This window comes from Panthera leo, chromosome B2, assembly GCF_018350215.1.
Source record: "Panthera leo isolate Ple1 chromosome B2, P.leo_Ple1_pat1.1, whole genome shotgun sequence".
Classification (NCBI taxonomy): domain Eukaryota; kingdom Metazoa; phylum Chordata; class Mammalia; order Carnivora; family Felidae; genus Panthera; species Panthera leo.
Genome location: NC_056683.1, coordinates 148,503,739 through 148,525,554, shown reverse-complemented (window position 1 = coordinate 148,525,554; position 21,816 = coordinate 148,503,739). Strand labels below are relative to the sequence as shown.

At 57.2% G+C, this 21,816-nt stretch overlaps 1 protein-coding gene across 3 annotated transcripts in view; it reads left to right on the top strand.

The window, feature by feature from the left end:
* Positions 1 to 21,816, top strand: part of RPS6KA2 (ribosomal protein S6 kinase A2) — a 353,565-nt gene that overhangs the window by 265,165 nt on the left and 66,584 nt on the right. For all 3 annotated transcript variants that reach the window (XM_042940277.1, XM_042940278.1, XM_042940279.1), the window contains 5 exons: positions 9,246 to 9,326; positions 11,550 to 11,629; positions 14,108 to 14,214; positions 16,628 to 16,665; positions 20,273 to 20,415. In XM_042940277.1, coding sequence (XP_042796211.1) covers positions 9,246 to 9,326; positions 11,550 to 11,629; positions 14,108 to 14,214; positions 16,628 to 16,665; positions 20,273 to 20,415 — 449 coding nt within the window. The remainder of the gene's footprint in view (positions 1 to 9,245; positions 9,327 to 11,549; positions 11,630 to 14,107; positions 14,215 to 16,627; positions 16,666 to 20,272; positions 20,416 to 21,816) is intronic.

Below are 21,816 nucleotides of genomic sequence, written 5' to 3'. Positions count from 1 at the left end.
CGTTAAACCCGCAGGCTCCGCGCCAGCTGCCTTGGGCTCGGGCCCTTGCCTCCGCGAGCACTGGAGACAGGTTAGGACTGTCCCGTCTAGGGTTGGGTGGGTCTCACTGGGCAGGGGGGGAGTGAGGAGGAAGGCTGGACGCTAGTTGCCCTCTGCTTGGAAAGGATTCCGCCTTCCTGCAGCCGCCACCACGTTCACTGCCAGGAAGGACCGGTCCCCGCGGAGAGGCCCAGACGCAGTGCAGCCGGGCCCCCCGTGTGGCGCTGTCCTTTCACCGGGCCGTCCTCCACGACGTGCAGACACTGCTCAGGTGAAAGGTGTGTTTGCCTCGACAGGTTCCCGATAGGACTTCCCCTGTGTTTTCATGCCTAATTAATTTTTCAACCGTCTTCCCTGGAAGTCAGCTTTCTAAGCCCAAGGGTGGTACACGTTCCCTGCTCTGAAGGAAATGAGTCCTTACTCTGTCCTAGCGATGCTAAGGGGAAAAAAATATATCATCCCGGCAAAATCTCTTTGTTCGGCCAGTTGCGTAAGTCACTTCACACGTGTCCGTTGGCAGCAATGGGTGGGGGCCCGTGGCCGCCGGCCGTGGGGTCAGAGGACATGGGCCTGGCCGCCTTCTGAGCTTGTCGGATGGCCCGGCCAGGCCGTTTCTGCTAATCCTCTGCCCTTCCTTTAAGAGGCAGAGCCCTGATCACATCACTCAGCAGGTGCTCGGGGAGCACGGAGTGTGTGGTGTCCGGGATAGAAACGCACGGCTTCCATTCGTACTGATTTCGGTGTTGGAACCAGCACCCAGCCCGACTCAGCCCGGGGGGCCTCAAACCTCAGAACGCCCTCTTCAGCACTGTTGTTTTTATCCCCTCTTCTCTTAACGGCTGGGCTCGATTTAAACACGCTGACTTGTTGGGGCGCCTGGGTGGTTCAGTCGATTAAACGTCTGACTCTTGAATTTGGCTCGGGTCACGATCTCACGGATCATGAGTTCAGGCCCCGCGTCGGGTTCACTGCTGTTGACACAGAACCCGCTTTGGATCCTCTGTCTCCCTCTCTCCCCGCCCCTCCCGCACTTGCGTTCTCTCTCAAAAATAAATAAAATTTAAAAAACACTGAAAACACCGATTTGCTCAGAAACTGAGCTTCAGTGAACGCCTTAGTTTGCACAGATTTTGTTTCCAGGCAAATTCATCACAGTCATTTGGTTCACATTTGGATGCTTGCAAATTCTGGGTGGGGGAGGGGAATAAAGCAAATCGCGAGCACATGTTCCAAGTGAGGTGTTACTGTCCTCGTTGTACAGGTGAGGACGCTGAGGCACAGAGTAGCGAAGCCACTTCCCGCCGTCCCCCGAGTTGGGACGCTGTGGAGTCACGAGCCCGTGCCCGTCCCGTGATAACGGGCGCTGGGGACCCAGCCCATCCCACTAATTGTGCTTCGGGCACTCACTATTCGGGGTTATTTTGCCGGTACATGGTCAGGGACAGAAGCCTCCCTGTCTTTCTCCAGCCTCCTGGAGGCGCCTTGGACCTCAGGTAAACATCACCCGTCGGCAACGGGCACCCGGCTTCTTGGTCTACAGTGCCTGCCTACAGATGAAAACCCCGAGGGGTCCTTTCTCCGTTTGTTTCTACCACAACTGTGTTTCTTGCCTTGTAGATATGTAGAAAGTAGGAAATGGATTCCTGTCTCCCCTTGTCGTCTTTAATGCCTGTGCCGTGTGTACGCGGGAGAGAAACAGGCTGGAGATTCATCCACAGAAAGATTCTCTGGCCAAGAAATTAGTTATGCAACCATGTCACTCTCTGTAAATGATCTGGTATAATAAAGGGCTAGCATCCAAAATCTGTAAAGAACTTACCAAACTCAACACCCGTAAAACAAATGAGCCAGTGAAGAAATGGGCAGAAGACGTGAATAGACACTTCTCCAAAGAAGACATCCAGATGGCCAGCCGAGGCATGAAAAACTGCTCAACATCACTCATCATCAGGGAAATACAAATCAAAGCCACGACGAGATATCACCTCACACCAGTCAGAGTGGCTACAACGAACAAATCAGGAGACTACAGATGCTGGCGAGGATGTGGAGAGACGGAGCCCTCTTGCACTGCTGGTGGGAAAGCACACTGGTGTAACCAGTCTGGAAACGGTGTGGAGGGTCCTCAAAAAATTAAAAATAGAACCACCCTACGACCCAGCAATTGCACTACTAGGAATTTACCCAAGGGATACAGGCGTGCTGACCTGTAAGGGCACATGTACCCCTATGTTTATAGCAGCGCTTTCAACAATCGCCAAATGATGGAAAGAGCCTAAATGTCCGTCAGCTGACGAAGGGATAAAGAAGTTGTGGTTTATATACACAATGGAATACTACGTGGCAATGAGAAAGAATGTTATGTGGCCATTTGCAGCAATGTGGATGGAACTGGAGGGTATTAGGCTAAGTGAAATAAAGCAGGCAGGGAAAGACAGGTACCACATGTTTTCACTCATATGTGGAATTTGAGAAACTTAACAGAAGACCATGGGAGAGGGGACGGGGGACAGACAATAGTTTCAAACAGAGAGGGAGGGAGGCAAACCATCAGAGACTCTTAAATCCGGAGAACAAACTGAAGGTGGATGGGGGGTGGGGGGGAGGGGACAGTGGGTGATGGGCATTGAGGAGGGCACTTGCTGGGATGAGCCCTGGGAGCGATGAATCATGGGAATCTACCCCCGAAACCAAGAGCACGCTGTATACGCTATATGTTAGCTAACTTGGCAATAAATTATATTTAAAAAATAATAATAAACAAATACATAATCCGTATAGAGAAACAGACAAATCCTGGAGGGTTAGGCCACATATGGTGGTTAAGGTGGTTACGTTTTTAACGTTTATTATTTGTGGTTTTCTTCCTTTTTCCTCTGGTCTAAAGAATGGCACAAAGTTTTGCCACATTTACCGATACAGCTTCTCACGCGAGGCCACTTTTTTGCTATGAATTCGACCTCTGAAGGCCAACAGGTCTTGTGTGAGGACGGATTTTTTGCCCGCGTCCAGGAGCCTGCTTGGGGTATAATTTCAGACCCAGTGGGCTTCTGCGGGCAGAGGAGGGGAGCGGTGAGCCGTGGTCACTGCGCCGGGCCGAGCCTGAGCTCACCGCCCACGGGCGCGTGGATTCGAGTCCGAGGTGGACCCTTCCACCTGGCCGTCTCAGACCACACTGGCTGTTTCTCAGAGAGTTCTGCTGACTCGTAGGAGGGATGGAGTGCTGGCCGGCAGAAACGGGCCCCGGGTTCTGGTTTCGCACTCAAAGGACCGTGGGTCTTGAGATTTTCTGTCGCTCCTGCCTGAGCAACATTTGTCTCCTAAAACCAGAACGGGCCAAGTGGTTGAGTAAAAACATGAACGGGTTGGAGTGTGCCGAACTTTAGATTCCTCGGGAGCACCGGGGAGTGGGTGTAGACATCTACGCTTGTCTAAAGGGGTGTGGGGTTTGGACGTCCCGACGCTGTCAGCCCGATCCCTCCCCCGCCAAAAGCACAGCTTTCCAGAAAGTAGCTCCCGTGTTGTGCTGTGAGTGGCGTCCACCAGGGCGACCCCGCAGCGTGCTTCCTCCCCCGTTTTCCTGGGAGGGAGATCCTGCTCTTCAGGGTGAATTAACACGCTTCTCCACTTTCATCTCAGTGCCGGGGCAGCCAGGGGCCGTGACGGCTGCAGGACGCATGAAGGTCACAGCTGGCAGCCCGGGAGCAAAGCCAGTCGTGAAAAAGCACGTCGCCCTAATCCACCTCGTGACAGGACAGCCACAAATACGGGGTCGGTTGGACCCAGAAAGGTGGCAATTTATCCCCGACTATCTACGGTGTATGGTTGAATCTCACAATAGCTTAGAACATTTTTTCCCTTTACATCCGTCGTAGCCCCGCTTAGTTCCAGTCTCACCTGTCAGATAGCAGAGAACAAATACCCCGGGGAGATAGTGTGGCCTGACCCCAGGTTTTGCGCCAGCCTAGAGCCCCCCAGCGCGGCGGCTGCTGGCGTTTCCCACATCTGCCCCGCGTCCTGTGACTCAGTGACGCGTCACAATGCAGGCGTGGGGGAAGCATCCCTCTTCGTTGTGCACCTGGGTCTCGGGAATCAAACCCTGGGCATCCTCCGCTGTCCCCTGGCTTGACGGCGATGCGTCTGCCTTTATGCCCGTGTCTTTCTCGTGCAAGGACACTCCGTGGCCGCCCGCCGAGTGGCAGAGTCGCCGGTCCGGGCCTTTCCCGCCATCCCTGGATCCGGCCCGGGCGGCCAGCCGGGCAGGGGGAGGCGTCGGCGAGGGCGGACGGTGAGCCCCGCTCGGCAGAATCCGCAGACCTGGAGACCGTCCCGACCGCTCGGGACCCCGGCTCCCTCTTGGCTCGCAGCCAAGGGGCCCTGTGTGCCAGCTGCCCCTCCACCTCTTGTTAGCTCGGCCACACGAGTCCCCGGAAACAGTCGGTGACGCAGCCCCGGCACCGTGAAGGCCGTGTCCCGCGTGAACACAGCCGTCCCCCGTGTCCCGCCACCTGGCAAGGCCCCGTCCACACCTGGGGGCCGCTCTCACAGCACGCGTTTGGGGACACGTCCCCCCAGCTGACGTGAGTGCCGTGACGCTCACCCGGGGTGCTGGGTCTCTTGAGGCCCCCGGCCCCTCTCCCTGCCTCACGTAACCTCCACGTGTTGTCCCGGCCTTTTAATTTCACCATGTCTGGGACGGCTGGTTGTCCTGTGTCACTTCCCCATTGCCTTTGTTACAGATTCCCACCTGGACAAGGATGCACGTTTTTCCTTGTCATCATTTCTGTGGATTGATCTTTTTCTTAAACACTTCTTAATAGACCTGGGATTTATTTTTGTGTGACAGGCAGGGAGGAAATATATATATATATATATATATTTTTTTTTTTTTTTTTTTTTTTTTTCCCAGCTGTAACTTAACAGTTCCTTGGAAATTTGCATGTAAGATCTTCTCTGTTGTCTTCACCAGCACGGCCGTTACCAGCACTCCGTCCGTCGTGTGGCCCAGCAGCTCCCTTCACTGCAAGCACATCTGACACGATGATAGTCGTGTCCGTCCCACTTACCGGATTCTCAGATGCTCTTGACCGAGCTTTGCGGGGAGGTGGCTGGGTGGGTGTGGGGACACGGTGTCCCCTTTTCTTGGCTGCTCTGCTTCTCCAGGTCTCGTCGCGGGGCGGGGGGCTGCGGGTACTGAGGGTGCAACAGGGACTTTTCCCGGAAGGGGCCACATTTTGGGGGACCAAGGCTGGCCTGCTCTGTGGAGACAAAGGGCCCCCCTCCCCTGCCTCCAGGAGGCAGCCCGGGCCTGGGCCGCAGTGGCGCACTTGGGTCCACACAGCGGGTTGCTTAGGAAGGCTTCTAACTGCACCAGAAGGGACAGTCCCAGGCCCCACCATCATTCTCACGACGTGCCTGCAGCTGATGCTGGGCTTGTATCGAGCATCTGGAACCCTCCCTGGAGTGTCCCTCCCGCTCCCCTGGACCCCGCCGGCCCTCAGGGGCTCCCACACTGCCGTCCCCACAGCACGGCTCCCAGACTCTAACTTGCTGGGGGCAGACACGGCTCTGCCTTCCTTGTGCTGCACAGAGAAGACCGACAAACAGGACAGGGACTGGACAGGAGGACGGAGCTCGGCGGAGAGAAATTCGAGGTCAGGTGGGAGGACTGTGCCCCCACCACTCAGTTGTCCCGTTTGCAAGGAGCCGGGAGGACCGGTCCCGTCCCGGGCTCACGTTCTGCTCCCCCGACGAGGGGCCCAGGCTCTGCCCTCAGCCCCTCCACCAGACGTGCCGCGCACGGCCCGCTTTCTGTTTATGGAGAAAAGAGAAACTACACTGACCAAAGCCTTAGGTCACGACATAGTAACTCACAAATGATAAACAGGAAAAACAAGACTAAATTCGGCAACACGACCTCCTGGAAAGGTTTGCACGCAATGACTGCCATCAAAGAGCCAGAGGGAATCTTGAACTTGAGGCTCTCCGCTCCACAGACAAAACCAGAGCCAGCGATACAAATCGCATGAAATAGAAACGCCCAGCAACTGTTTCGGCTCTGGGTGCCGTGCTCCGCTTGAGTCTCCGGGGTGGCAGTCTGCACTCACGGCTCTGGCTCACGACTCAGTTTCTCCTTCGTCCTCCCGAGGGTCTGTGTTCTCTGCTCTGCTGGAATCTGTGCCCACCGGCCCAGCTCCGGGCACCGCTGCTTCCCTCCAACGAGCCTCGTCTGCTCTCCCGTAAACCCAGGGCTGGATGATGCGCTCCCCGGGGTCCTCGCAGCAGAGAGGCCCTGCTCCTCTGGTACAGCCAGACGAGGACCCGCTGCGCATCACTGGGGTGCAGACGATGACGAGCCAGACCCCAGCCCCTGCCTGGTGCTTTGGTGCTGGGGGCTCGGGGCCGTGGGGGCACAGAGAAGGCTGGGCTGTGCAGGTGCCACTGGGAGACCCGCAGCCCTGCCCGCGGCCCTCTCTGCCAACACGCGGCCCTTCTGGGTCACCCGCAGCCACCGCGGTCACCAGGGTCTGGCATTAGGACGGGAACAGCAGCAGTGGAACGGAGGAGGAGTAGCCAAGGAAGCCCCGGGGGTGTGCAGCCCACCCCACAAATCAGCCCAACTCGGTGTGTGCGGCCAGGAACCCGCGTGCTACGTCCTTGTCCCCGTGACGACCCCGTGAGGCAGGTTCTGTTACCGTCTCTGCGAGGAGAGTGCGTGGAGAGCAGCACCGCCTCCCGGTGACAGAGCCAGGACGTGTGCTCAGCGGCCACTGCTCCCCAGCAGGCGGGCAGGGAGCGCGCAGTCGCGGCCCCAAAGCCAAGGCGGACTCCAGAGAGCCCGAGTACCTGGAGGAGAGTGAAGCCAGCGTTAGAGCAGAGGGCAGGCGGCTGTCCTGTGACCAGCAGTGACAGAGGACTTCTTGTTTCTTTAATTCTGATAAGACGGACATAACGTCATGCTGACAATTTAACCATTTGCAAGTGGCATTAAATCCATTCACAGGGGGCGGCCGGGCGGCTCAGGTCACGATCTCACCGTTCCATGGGTTCGAGCCCCGTGTCGGGCTCTGTGCTGATGGCTCGGAGCCTGGGGCCCGCTTCGGACTCTGTGTCTCCCTCTCTCTCTCTGCCCCTCCCCACGCTCTCACTCTCTCTCTGTCTCTCATAAATAAATAAACATTAAAAAAAAACCCATTCACAGTGTTACATAACTGTCACCACTGTCTGTACCAGAACTTTGTCATCATCCCGAACAGCGACTCTGTCCCCATCCCCCTCCCCCACCCCTAGCTGCCACCCGGCTCCTTTCTGTCTCCAGGAATTTGACTGCTGAAGGGACCTCGTAGAAACAGAGTCATAGAGTATTTGTTCTTTGGGGCCTGGCTTGTTTCACTCAGGATAATGTTCTCGGGGTTCGTCCGTGCTAACGCGTGTGTCGGCATTTTATTACTTTTTAAGGCGGAAGAGCGCCGTGCGGGTAGACCCCGTCGTATTTGCTCGTCCGTTGGCGGACCCTTGGGCTTCCACCTTTTGGCCGCTGTGAGTCATGCCGCTGTGCACGTGGGTGTGCTGGGACCCGAGTTCCTGGCTTCGGTTCTGTGGGACGTAGACCTACGGGTGGCACGGCTGGGTCGCGGAGCGGCTCCGTGTTTAACTCTCTGAGGAGCGCACGGTTTGTTTCGCACCGAGGCCGCACCGTGGTACAGCCCCACCCGCTTCCGCCCAGGTTCACGTCCTCGCAGCATCCTTGCCCGTGCTTGCCCACGTTCGTCGTCGTTTATTACGGCCGTCCTTGGCGACGCGCTTCTTAAATAAACCTTTAACAGGACACGTCACTAGGCCAAATTGTGGAAGGATTAAACGCCTGGTCCGGTAACGCAACACCCGTACGCCTCACACTTAGGAACATTTGAGGAAATTTTCTCCCTCTGCTCACAGGGGGTGGTGCAAGGTCACCGCCCTCGGTGTATCGGTTTGCTCGTGGGAATCGTGGGGTTATTCTTATTCTCAAGTGGTGATCTCTTTTGGCTTGCTTATTTTTGCCTCAAAACGAATTCCATCTGTATTCCCAGATGGCTACGCTTTGGACAATGTCAGCACCAGAAAAGAGTAATACTGAAACTGGATAAAACGCACTAATTTTTTTAAGAATCCCTAGTGTGTAATTATCCTCAAGGACAGAGAGAAGCAGTCTTTCTCTTGATTTCCAGTTCCAGCAGGAATGGGAAGATCGCCATGTTGTGACCCTAAATGATGCAAGCAAGAATCACGTAGGAATGCTAATGCTCTTGGCTGAAGGAGTCGTGGGAGCCCACAGAGCCCTCCACACCGAGTATCACCCTGCAGCTCACTGACTATGTACAAAGGGACGTGTGGGGACACTGATGGCTTGCCCCCTTAATCACATCGTCAAGTTTAGCATCACGTAGCGAGGGTAACGCAGCAGGCACACATCATCCGCTGTGATCGGAGACACGTGGCATCACCCAGCAGAGATCTCCCCCCAGAACGTTCAGCCTCAATCTTACAAAGCGTCCAGACCCGACCTCAGTTTGCAAGGAATAAAGGAGTTAGAACCACCTATTAAGCAACAATCAGACACACCCAGAATGTGGAAGAGGCTACGAGAAGCTGGCCTGGCCTCACCGAAACGTCCACCGAACACGAGGGAAAAAACGTGGGACCGTTCTGTTCTAGAAGCAAATAGAATAAAGAATTGTAGCAACCGAATATAATGAGCGAACCTTGACCCCAGATTGGAAAAACCAACAGCTGTACATGACATGGCGGAGGGTGTGGAATACGGATTGGATCTTAGGTGACAGTGTGATATGATTGTGCGTCTTCTTAGAGGTCACGGCCGTGTCGGGGGTAACGTAAGAGACCGTCCTTCCTCCTAGGACGTGCTGGTGCAAATGCACCTAGGGGTCAAGTGTCACGGGGTCGGCGATTTATTGTCGGAGTTTGGGCTAAAATGTGCGTATGTGTGAAGAGAGAGGAGGAAAGCAAGTGTACCAGAACGCAGACAGTTGTTGGCTGTAGGTAGACGAGTTGAGGGTGACCTTTATCCTAGTATTCCGACTTCTGTATATGCCTGAGAAGTAACAGAACATCGCGGGAAGTTATTTGTAGCTAACGTTTTAGGTAACGTGCTCTCTAGGACGCCATTCTTGTCTCTTGAAAGCCTTTGTTTTTCTGTTTTGCAGTTCGGGACCGAGTCCGATCGAAGATGGAAAGAGACATTTTGGCAGAAGTGAATCACCCTTTCATCGTAAAGCTTCATTATGGTAAATAGAGTCAAACATAACCTACTTTTGAGAGGCCCTGACGCCACCTTCCCCAAATCCAGGGAAAATGAAACCGCGTGCTGGGACAGAAGGAGAAACCCCCACCACCCACCCTGTCAAGGGCCTGCGTGGCGTGGGGCTGCCTCCTCTCTGTGGTCCCGTGATCTCTTCCGTGGTCTGCCTCTCTGAGGGAGCAGGATGCCCGGTTCTAATCGGAGACAAAAGTGGGGGGGGGGGGGGGTCTCGACTTTGTTACTAAATTATCATCGCTGATATATTAAAAAAAAAAAAAGTCTCTTGGCCTAGATTGGGGAGAATCTGTGATCTATTTTTGTGTTGTTTTAGAATGAAATGCCATATGACCCAGTAATTTCTTTAACCAGAATGGCATCACCTTCCGTATTTTAAGTGAAGGCTATGTTTCAAGCATCTTAAAGATAGTAGCTCACGGGACCCTCAAAACTTCCTTTCAAGGAGGTTACCGTTTCCATTTTCTGGAAGGGAAATGAGACACAAATCAAATAATTTTGATGTTTGCGGCCACATGCCTACTCTGCCACGCCGAGTCCTCCTAGTTTGGTTTCGGTCTTTTCTCCCCTCGGGAAGCAGTAAGTGCAATCTTCAAATTAAAAGTAACGAATGAACGGGTGACTCTGGAGTCATGCCAGACCGCGTTAACACTTACGACCCTAGCGAATAACTAATATGCGGCAAGTGCAGGAGAAAAAGAAACAAAACAAAACCCCTACCTTGTCGGTTTCGAAGGCGCTGGGTGTGGGGCGTTGTCCGGGACGTTTACACAAATCAGAAGGAAGCAAAGGCATAAGCCGAGTCCAAAGATGGGAGGAGGGCAGAGACTTCTAGCTCCTCCTTGCTGTTAACTTCCGATATTGCTAAGAAAACACTTCAGTCTTGTGTAGAAAGTGTGTGGCCCATCTTTTCAGAGCTAGTACAAGTGAATATGGATGAGAACTTGCTGGAAGCCGGTGGTGAGCGAGACTTCTCTGGCTGGCAGGCGGGTGCCCCTGGGTCTGTCCCACCGTGTCACCTGGGCCAGCTGGCAGGCGGGTGCCCCTGGGTCTGTCCCACAGCATCACCTGGGCCAGTAGGTGGGTGCCCCTGGGTCTGTCCTGCACCTGGGCTGGCAGGTGCCCCTGGGTCTGTCACACCGTGTCACTTGGGTCGGCAGGTACCCCTAGGTCTGTCCCACCGTGTCACCTGGGCTGGCTGGCAGGTGCCCCTACCTCTATCCACAGGGGCCCGCGGGAGGCTGGCCCTGCCCCTGACACGCAGCCGTTTCAGCTGGTTTCCGGGGCGTTTCTCTGAAGAAGCACCAGGCGTCTTACCGGGATATTAATCGCACCTTCCGTGTCAGCTCTGTGGTTGATCAAATGCCATTTGCTCTCCTGCTGCCCGTCAAGCCCTAGGAGAGAGGATCCCACCCAGCCTCCGATTTATACAGTTCGGACGAGTCTTTAGTTAGAGGAGGTCTGTCTCTCCAGCCCTGGCTATTGCAGTGCGTCTAGCGTTTACTTCTAGAAAATAGAAGGCTCTCGAGTGCTCGGGGATATCGGGACCCCCGCAGCCTTACCTCCTGTGTGCCTAACACAGATGCCAGGGGGTAGATCGTCAGTAACGTTGAACTGACCGTCAGTGGTCAGCGGTGATTGGTTTCCCTGGACCCCCACATGCACGTCCAGCCCCCTCTGGAGCGAGGCACGCTGGCTGACCGGTGGGCAAGACCTGAAATTATAGGTCACGGTGAGCAAACCCCGGACGTGAGCCCCATTGCCGTGTCGCACAGCGGCCGAGCCGGCGGGTCACCGACGCCTCCGCGAAGGAAGGGAGCAGAGGACAGATTTCCCTGACCTGCAGCTATGCAGGGTGCAGCCGGGGAGGGGAGGAGGCTTGCTCCTGCGACCACGTGAGCCCGGAGCCCAGCATCGGCAGTGGGGGTCAGGGGAGCAGGCTGGGCCTGTAGACACTGGCTCCAGGCCGGTTCCAGCCCCTCTGGGATCAAAAAGGAAGCAGGCAGTGAAGGAGAGAAGACCAGAGAGGTGACCCTCCAGGCTCTTCCTGAAAGTGAGGGACACAGACAGACTCGTTCCTGCGGCCCTTCCCCCGGACTCTGCCCCGACCCCCGCCCAACCCCAGCCCTGCTTCTGGAAGGCTCCGGCATGTTCCGTGTGTGGCCCGGGATGCCGACCCTCCCTCCTTCCACAGCCTTTCAGACGGAGGGGAAGCTCTACCTGATACTGGACTTCCTGCGAGGAGGGGACCTCTTCAGCCGGCTCTCCAAAGAGGTGCGCGGGGCCGGGAGGGCAGAGGGCGCCCGCGGGAGGGGTGGGTGCGTGCTGCGTGTGACACTGTGTGTGCGTGACTGTGTGGTATGAGTGTGTGAGTGTGTATGTGTGTGGGGGAGAGCGTGTGGGAGTATCAACATGCGCACGTGTGTGTTCGCTGTGGGGTCAAGTGTGTGTGTGTGCACACGTGTGCGTGTGTGTGTGTTAAACAGGCAGCACAAGGGGTGCGGCGCGGCAATCTGTCGTCCTTCAGGGGCCGTGAGAGCACGGCCCCGAGGAGCCCCGCGAGGCTGTGCACGTCCATCGGTCCGTCCGTGGCTCTGTCCGCCTCCCCGTGAGGAACGGATGCAAGCAAGGGTCGTAGGAACAGGCGGGAGGGACTGTTTTACGGGGTCTCACTCTGCGTCGTAGTGAGACGCGACTCCCTCGCTGCCCACCCACCCTGGAGGTGCCAGATCTGCACACAGGGGGTCGCCACGACCGCCAGCCCCTTTCCGGCCCCAAGGCGTAGCCTGGACCTCACAGTCCCGACACGGGAGTTGTCCAGAACGCCACCCTGCGCGACACGAGAGCCCCTCGGCCCCTAATTGACGTGAAGAGCTCTCTGCTTCGTGGCGGGGGGAAAACCAGCCTTCTGCTGAAGGAGGCGGGAGCACCGGGCTTCCGACCTCCCGAGCCCTCTCACCCAGCGCAGGTGTTTACCCGGCTGTAACCGTGGGCTCAGAGTGCCCGCCCCCCTTTTCTGCCCCTCTCGCTCCTTTACCAGGAGACCCTTCCATCCTGCCTGGCCGTCCAACACGGACAGTAGGCGGTAGAGCAGGACTGGGGGTCCCAGAGCCCCCTGCACTGCTGTCTCCCTCCATTATCAAGGGTCCCCCAGACCATGCACAAGTGATACGTTGGGCTCCTTGCGATAGACGTAGAAGGCCCGGGGCTGGAGGAATCAGATCCGGGCTCTGCAGAGAGCCTCCCGGAGCGGGTGTCTGGTCCCTCTTGTGCTCACGTGTTTCCGAAGATGGCTTCTTGATCAAAAGGCAACAATAATCAGCAAAAAGCCCCATATGACCTCACTAGGGGAGCGTGTGTCTCCCGTGACACCCTTTATTTCAGAATCGAGGCAAAATTTCCAAGTGTGGGCACGGCAGGTTCTCAGAAACAATACGGGAAAGTGCCTTTTTTCTGTTTCGTCTTTGAACGAAGCCGGTGGGCAGCGTCCTGCCGTGTTGGTCACTGCACTGACTTCCTTCAAGGACGGGCGTCCGTGGGGTGTTTCATTTCTGTGCAGAAACGACTTGTCGTTTGTACTTGGGGGCTATGCTGAGATGTGTCCTAGGAACCGGACAAGTAGAGAAATATGGCTGTGCTCTGAGCACAGAACGCAGACAACCCGTGACGGTTGTAGAGAGAGAAGAAGTCAGATTAAAGAGAATCCAATGGCTATGGCAGAACTTGACTAAAAGTGAGCCGCGGAATATGGTAGCCAGTTTAGAAAAGAAACACCCAGCCGGAAGAGGCAGCCGTTGAGCGTGGAGCGACGACGGGTGGGTCCAACGGCCAGAGGCCAATGAGGATTGATGGCCCCAGACGTCGCTGCCCGGGACGATGGGGTGTGTGTCCCGACCCCGTGGGGAGGCGTCCCTTCTGTGAGATGGACGCCCCGCACCTGTGGCAGCCTGAAGTATCCGCCCCCCAGTTCCCCGAACTGCCCTTATTCTAGTTCTGTGCTCACCAGGGAGCCTTGTCTGCATCCAGAGAAGGAATTCAGCAATAATACGCCCTGGCGGTCTCTGTGACATTGGTTTCTCACAGTGAACATAAAAAAGTGGTTTGTGATAACAATCTGGCTTTCCAGTAAGGTGACTTTAAAAGCCACCCGCTGGTCCTTAACAGGACCGGAGGTACGGAACTGTCACCAAGATAATGGCGTTGATGTCTGCCGGGCACCCGGCCTGGCGTTTGCCTCGGCTAGCCCGCGTCGGGGTGCCCCCACGACTCTCCCCCACGTGCGGGTCGCCTTTGGCAGAACTCGCCTCACTTTGGGCGGACAGTGGGTTTGCGTAAACCCCGGGGCGGGGCGGGGGGGGATGAGACCCGAGGTGCGTTCTCAGCAGCCCCTCATCCGGCCTCGCCTGTGCCGTTTCATAGCACAACCACTCACATCAAAATATACACCCAGAAACACCCCCCAGAGCCGCGTGAGCCGCGGGGGCGAGGAGGAGGAGGAAACCAGGCTCCCCGCTCACGGGCTAAGTTCGCCGTCTTCGCGGGGAAGTAAGTGCTCTTCTGCCTTCGCTGACCTCACAAGTATGAAGAGAACTCCCTTTTCCGTCCTAAGAGCCCGAAGAGCACTGTGGGGGGAGCTGTGATCCCCTCCAGAGCGGAGGTTACTGAGCGTGCACTCCGCAGGGCCGGGTCCGTCAGAACACTCCGGCCACAGGATGCGCCGAACAATCCTGCTCTTTCCTACTTTCTCACTAGGTGATGTTCACTGAGGAGGATGTCAAGTTCTACCTGGCTGAGCTGGCCTTGGCGTTAGACCACCTGCACGGCCTGGGGATCATCTACAGGGACCTGAAGCCCGAGAAGTAAGCGAGCGCGTGAAGGACGCCCCTCTGCACCCCTTTCTCGCTGCCCCCGCCGGTGGCCGTCGCTCTCTGGTGGGTGCACCCCGGAGAGAGGGCTTGGGCCACCCTCTCGCGGACGCCTCCCACGCGGGTTCCACCTGTCCGCCCCCGGGAAGGTGTCCCAACGGGTGCGACTTACGCTGGGCGTCCCGCCCTTCCTCCAGAGCCTTTATTCTTTGATCCACACCGAGCTGAACAAAAGACAGCTCTTCTCCGAAGCCATTTTTACCAGGTGTGGCGGTCGTTTGTGGGACACGCCCGGGTGACGTTGTGCCCGCACACGATGCAGAGTTCATTTGCCCAACACCGGTGGGAAGTTCAGGTCGTGTATGGCTTTGACTTAAGCACCTGCAGCAGTCAGCCACAGTAGAACACCACCGGCTGCACACGTAAATAATGTTTCCGTAATCACAAAAGGCCCTGTCTTCAGTGTCCCCACAGAGGGGACAGTCTCCTGTGAACTACAGCTGTGTCCCTTAGGGAGCGGTAGCAGGAGCGGATCTCACAGCTGCAAGCCCTGGGCGCCCGTTAGGCGTGCACCCCGGTTCTCTCTCTCTCTTTTAAAGGGCAAAGGGATCTTTACAGTTAAAAATAGTAATATTTAATAGCAGAGTGGAAGAAAGATCTTGTCATCAATTGGAATTAGTAGGAGATTAATCTTGAAAGTTGCTCCTTTCTGGGCAGAGATTAAGCACAACCGAAAGGCAGAGATGAAAATACTCGCTTCTTTCCTGATAACTTGTCTTCTTAATTATGTGCCGCAACATTCCCCTTCAGATTCCGTTAAAACAGTCGGCCTTTTTTTTTAATCTCAGGGCATAGGTTTTAATCGTGGTAAGAAAAACAATATAAAATTAGCATCTTCACTAATTAAATTCACTTTTAAATTTTTTTAATGTTTCTTTTTGAGAGCGAGAGAGGTACAGAGCATGAGCGGGGCAGGGGCAGAGAGAGAGGGAGACACAGAGCCCGAAGCAGCTCCAGGCTCCGAGCCGCCCGCACAGAGCCCGACGCGGGGCTCGAACTCACGAACCGTGAGATCGTGACCTGAGTTGAAGTCGGATGCTTAACTGACCGAGCCCCCGGGCGCCCCGACATCTTAACCGTTTTTAAGCGTGCAGCCCTGCGACACAAAACACACTCACACGGCTGCGTGGCGTAATCCACCTTCCAAACCGTCTCCTTGCAAAACTGAGTATCTGTCCCCGTGAGACACTCACTCCCCTCACCACCCTCCTGCCCCTGGCACCCCGACTTCTACTCTCTGCCTGTGAATCTGGCTGCTCTAGGCTCCCCCCGACCCCGACCCCCGTGTAAGTGGAATGCATGGCGTTTCCTGCGTTGTGCCTGGCTCACCGCACTCCGGTCCATCCGCGTGCTAGGGTGGGACGGTGTGGCTTCTGTCCATTCCCCTTCCTGGTCTCTTTAAGTCTGGGCTGGTACCCCTGCCACCCAGAGCTGATGGGACAGGATCTAATGACAGCAAAAGAAGGAAGGGAAAGCTAGGAGCCCCGGGGACCCTGAGGGCTGACAGCCGGAAGAAGGGCCTCCTCAAGTGCCTGCGGGCCTGCGTCCGCCCTTCCAGACTCCCCCTCTGCCAGCCGGTGAGCAGTGCCCTCCCACGGGAGAGCCGGGCAAGCTCTCACAGCTGCAAGCCCTGGGCGCCCGTTAGGCGTGCACCCCGGTTCTCTCTCTCTCTTTTAAAGGGCAAAGGGATCTTTACAGTTAAAAATAGTAATATTTAATAGCAGAGTGGAAGAAAGATCTTGTCATCAATTGGAATTAGTAGGCCAATTGGAATTAGAAAGGCCAGTGCCCCTCCCCCCACCCCCCCCACCCCAGGGCTTCTAGATGTCAGATGCCGCTGTGACAAGAGCTTGGACCCAGCTCCTATGACAAGGCGAAGCCTGCCGAGCCCCAGGGCTCCTCGGTGCCAGGGCCCAAGGTGTCACAGGCTCCCCAGAGCCTGGGGTGGTCACGAGAGCCAGGGTGGGGCTCACGGAGGGGCGACGGGAAGAAGTAGGGGGCCTCTGACCCAGAGAAGAAATGCACGAGGCTCCGGATCTGCACGGGCCAAGGCGATCCTGGACCCTGAAAATCACATTCCCCACACAGGACAGTCTGAAGGGTTCCCGACCCTTCCCGTGGGCTTAAGAAGGTCTCAGACCTGCGGGTCCCAGCTTTTGCCGGGTTAACCGCAAACCGTGGATCTGAGTCCGCTCGTGCCCCGGCAGAAGCTGCTGGCGGGGGAGGCCGTACTGTGCAAGCCCACGTCGGTGCGTCGCAGGCGAGCCCGTGTGCTGACTGCCACCCAAAGTCGCGCCCGCCAGCCTGGCTGGGCTGCTCGTGAGGCATGCTTTCTCCTCTCTTTCAGCATCCTGCTGGACGAAGAGGGACACATTAAGATCACAGGTTTGTAAAGGGCAGCGGTGTCCCGGTGACTTCCCCCTGGCCGGGTAAATGGGGGAGCGGCCTGGACCCAAAGTCCCACTGACGCCCACCTCGGCTGCTGTGTGTCTCTGATTTGGCGGGCCTTTTCACAGATGTGGGTGAGCTGTGTGTGTGTCCTCACAGCATCTGGAAATTCTCGAGCTTGCCGGGCTCCCTTCCGTTTCTCTCTCCTTCTGACCGAAGAACCTTCCAGCACCTTCCCTGCAGACTCTCAGTCCGGGCTGATTTGTAGCCCTCTTCTCCGCACCCCTTCCCACCCCCCCACCCCCCGCCAAGGCCCCCTCTTCTCCACACCCCTTCTCCCCGAGGCCCCCTCTGATCCGCACACCTTCCCCCCGAGGCCCCCTCTTCTCCACACCCCTTCCTCCCCAAGGCCCCTCTTCTCTGCACCTCTTCTGCTCGAGGCCCCTCTTCTCCCCGAGGCCTCTTCTCCACACCCCTTCTCCCCAAGGAACCCTCTTCTCCCCACCCCTCCCCCCCTGAGGCCCTCTCTTCTCCACACCCCTTCCTCCCAAGGCCCCTCTTCTCCGGATACCTTCCCCCCCGAGGCCCCCTCTTCTCCTCACCACTTCCCTCTGAGACCCCCTCTTCTTGCACCCCTTCTCCCCGAGGCCCCCTCTTCTCCTCACCCCTTCTCCCCAAAGCACCCTCTTCTCCACGCCTTCTCCCTGAGGCCCCCTCTTCTCCACAACCCTTCCTCCCTGAGGCCCCCTCTTCTCCTCACCCCTTCTCCCCAAAGCACCCTCTTCTCCACGCCTTCTCCCTGAGGCCCCCTCTTGTCTGCAACCCTTCCTCCCCAAGGCCTCTTCTCCTCACCCATTCCCCTCCGAGGCCCTTTTTTCTGCACACCTTTCTCCACAAGGCCCCGTCTTCTCTGCACCCCTTCCTCCCCGAGGCCCCCACTTCTCCCCAACCCTTTGCCCCCAGGGCCCACTCTTCTCCTCACCCCTTCCTCCTAAGCCCCCTCTTCCCCGCACCCCTTCTCCCCAAAGCCCCCTCTTCTCCACACCCCTTCCTCCGAGGCCCCCTCTTCACACCCTATCCCTCCGAGCTCCCTCTTCTCTGCACCCCTTCTCCCCGAGCCCCCCTCTTCCCCGCACCCCTTCTCCCCAAAGCCCCCTCTTCTCCACACCCCTTCCTCCCCAAGGCCCCTCTTCTCTGCACCTCTTCTACCGAAGCCCCTCTTCTCCCCGAGGCCTCTTCTCCACACCCCTTCTCCCCAAGGCACCCTCTTCTCCACACCCCTTCCTCCCAAGACTCTCTTCTCCGCATACATTCCCCCCCAGAGGCCCCCTCTTTTCCTCACCCCTTCCCTCCGAGGCCCCCTCTTCTCTGCACCCTTTCTCCCCGAAGCCCCCTCTTCTCCACAACCCTTCCTCCATGAGGCACCCTCTTCTCCTCACCCCTTCTCCCCAAGGCACTCTCTTCTCCACACCCCTTCTCCCTGAGGCCCCCTCTTGTCTGAAACCCTTCCTCCCCAAGGCCTCTTCTCCTCACCCATTCCCCTCTGAGGCCCTTTCTCTGCACACCTTCCTCCACAAGGCCCTGTCTTCTCTGCACCCCTTCCTCCCCGAGGCCCCCACTTCACCCCAACACTTTGCCCCCAGGGCCCCCTCTTCTCCTCACCCCTTCCTCCTGAAGCCCCCTCTTCCCCACACCCCTTCTCCCCGAAGCACCCTCTTCTCCACAACCCTTCCTCCGAGGTCCCCTCTTCTCCACACCCTATCCCTCCGAGCTCCCTCTTCTCTGCACCCTTTCTCCCCGAGCCCCCCTCTTGTCTGCAACCCTTCCTCCCCAAGGCCTCTTCTCCGCACCCCTTCTCCCCGAGCCCTCCTATTCTCTGCACCCCTTCCTCCCTGAGGCCCCCTCTTCTCCGCACCCCTTCCCTCCGAGGCCCACTCTTCTCCACACCCCTTCCCCCCAAGGCCCCCTCTCCTCCACACCCCTTCCTCCCAAGGCCCCTCTTCTCCGCACCCCTTCCCCCCAAGGCCCCCTCTCCTCCAAACCCCTTCCTCCCGAGGCCCCTCTTCTCCACACCCCTTCTCCCGAGGCCCCTCTTCTCCACACCCCTTCCCCCCAAGGCCCCCTCTCCTCCACACCCCTTCCTCCCAAGGCCCCTCTTCTCCGCACCCCTTCCCCCCAAGGCCCCCTCTCCTCCAAACCCCTTCCTCCCGAGGCCCCTCTTCTCCACACCCCTTCTCCCGAGGCCCCTCTTCTCCACACCCCTTTCCCCCGAGGCCCCCTCTCCTCCACAACCCTTCCCCCGAGGCCTCCCCTCCCCTCTCCGTGGCCCCCACACAGTCTCGCTGCCACATGTCCCCACACCGTTTTCCCACAGGGGAGTTTTACCCAGTGCCAGTACCGGGCACGGTGCATCTAGTCCCTGGCAGTAAATATCAATTATACATCTTTACGTGCTTGTTAATGTTGAAAGTTAGGTCTAAAATTTCTCATGAGCTTCTGTACGGGATCCTGACTATCCGTTTAACCGGACCTTGCCTGGCACGGCTGTAGGGCACCTGTAATGTCCTGTCATCAGAGTATGGGGCCTTTGGTGGAGGTTTAAGCTTCTCTTAATAGTTCAGAAGTTTTCTTTGCCAAACGAGGAACTGCACATAGAATATAGACGTGACACTTGTGTGCGGTGTTTGCGAATAGCCCTGAGCTCCCACGTCAAATGTATCTATGATGTTACAGGGTTTGGGCTTTCTCTGATCAAGTGATCATGCTTCTGTTATTATTATTATTATTATTATTATTATTATTATTATTATTATTACTCATGACCCGGGGCTAATCCTGTGTCATGATTGGACGTTTGGGCCAGGCGCCAATTACAAACAACCCTCCCAGGCGCTAATGTGCAAAGCAAGTTGTTCCGCTGGAGGAAGCACATCCACCCATAGGTAGTGTGACCTCCTTGCCCGGCCTGTGACCTCACGCCACCCTCACCGGGCCCTGAAGTACATGATGGATCGTGGCCTTCTTCCCAAACACGCTGAAACCGAGGGCCACCGTCCTGAGAACCACGTTCCCACGACCTTTGCCCACCAAGTGCGTGGCCACGCCCGCTGTGCCAGAAGGGAGACCCTCGTGGGGATTTCCTGGGGGTCGGGGGGAGGGGTGGCCGCCCACCCCATGGCAAATGCCATCTTCCCTTTGTGCCTCAGCTCCGGGGACCACATTCCCCAGTGGCCCGTGCCTGGAACCCCTTCCGGCCCTTTACTTCAAGCTAACCACCTCCATCCATCCCAGCGGACCAGGGGCCACGTGCTTCTCTGTCCCCAGGCCTGCTTGTCGGTCCCCAAGAAGTGCCATCCCTTGATCCTGTTAGCAGGCACTCCTGGGTTTGTAGATTCTTGAAAGACTCTGTAACTTACCGTGTGGGGGCACGATGACGCTTGCATCCAAGGAGGGTTCTGTGCTGGGACAGAGCGGGCGGGAGGGGTGACACGTGCGGGCAGAATTCCCCCACGTGACGGGGGAGCTGGCGGGTCGGGAGCCCACACAGACGCGGTCCTGACTGCCGCCCAGACTGAAGCAGCGCCCTGTGCTGTCCCTCTTTTAGATTTCGGGTTGAGTAAGGAGGCCATCGACCACGATAAGAGAGCTTACTCCTTCTGCGGGACCATAGAGTACATGGCACCCGAGGTGGTGAACCGGCGGGGACACACGCAGAGCGCCGACTGGTGGTCCTTCGGTGTGCTCATGGTAAGGGTCCTCCCCGTCCGCGTCGCTGTCCCTTGTGGCCGGTCCCCAGGTTGGCCCAGAGGCCCACGGATGACCAGGGAAAACAGTGTTTGGGATGTATACGAGCAGTGTGGCTGTGCGACCCGGGGACGGAGAGGAGGCCACCAGATTCCTGCCCCTGCCCCTCCTGGCCACCTCCCTCTCTGCCCATCCCTAATTCCACCATCAGGAAACGGAACTGGGTTCACGTAAGGACCCACAGGTACTAAGAGTCAAAGCTTCCTTGTACTTAACAGTCGTACAGGCTGAGCATGAGGGTTTTAAGGGATGTGGTGATCTTCGTATTAAAGACATTTGTCACGCACAAAATCCTTCTGCCTAGTCGCAAAACTTAACGTGAGCCAAGATATACATGGAGTTGGACATTTTTACATCTACGTCTAGAAACTTGACTTTTCTTTAGCTCGTGTGTTCACACAGCTCATACACAGACACCGCCCAGCCTGGGGCGTCCTGTCCCCAGATGGTCCTTCCTCTCCCTTCCTCGTGCCCCATCACTCCGCCGTCCTCCCCGACAGCACTACGCTGGGGGCCCTCCGTGCTCCCGTGCCCTCAGCGCACACCAGACTTCTCGGCTGGCGTGAGGCACGGCCTGTGCGTCCCAAGCCCAGCTTCTGTGCGTCCAGGCCACCACACCACATGCCTCACTTCTGTGTCCGACGCCCAGGGTTCTGGGCACCCTGTCTGGGTCCTCTTGGCACTTTGACACATGGCCGCTATAAATCCGTCATGTTGCAAATACCCACGGGGAGTGTCTCCCCAACACAGGCACTTGGGCACCGCCCCGTCGGACCCCATCACGGAGAACAGCGCCCACACTCGGGGAGCTCCGTGACTGTGGGCTCTCACCTCAACCTCCTCCCGGGGTCCCCTGCCCTTCCTCGTCCCAAAGCTCTAGGAGAGCTCTGGAGTTTGGAGAATATCGCACGGACGTCGGTCCTTTGCTTTTCCCGAGGAGACCTGGTTCCAGCAGCATCTGGCGTCATTGACGCAGCAGGAACCGGGAGCGCTTGGCTCCGGGCATTTCTCACTGAGTTGGCGGGATCATCCGGTCATTTGGGTTGAAAAGACTCCACAGTCAGGGGCTCTTTGCAGCCGGGGAAGCGAACGGGTCCAGGACTGTTGTGCTCGGCGGCAGGAAGCGGGAGGGGGCGTCACCGTGATAACAGGGTCTCATGGCACTGAGTTTACAAGGCGCCTCCCTTCCTTCTCATCCCATCTGAACCAAAAAAAATCATTAAGTTATGTGGGAAAGATCTCATTCTTTCTGTTTATAGAAGTGGAAACGAAGGCTCAAAGAGCTTGAGTGATTAAGATCATATAATTGTTCTAAAAACCACGTTCTCATGTAGACCTGCCCAC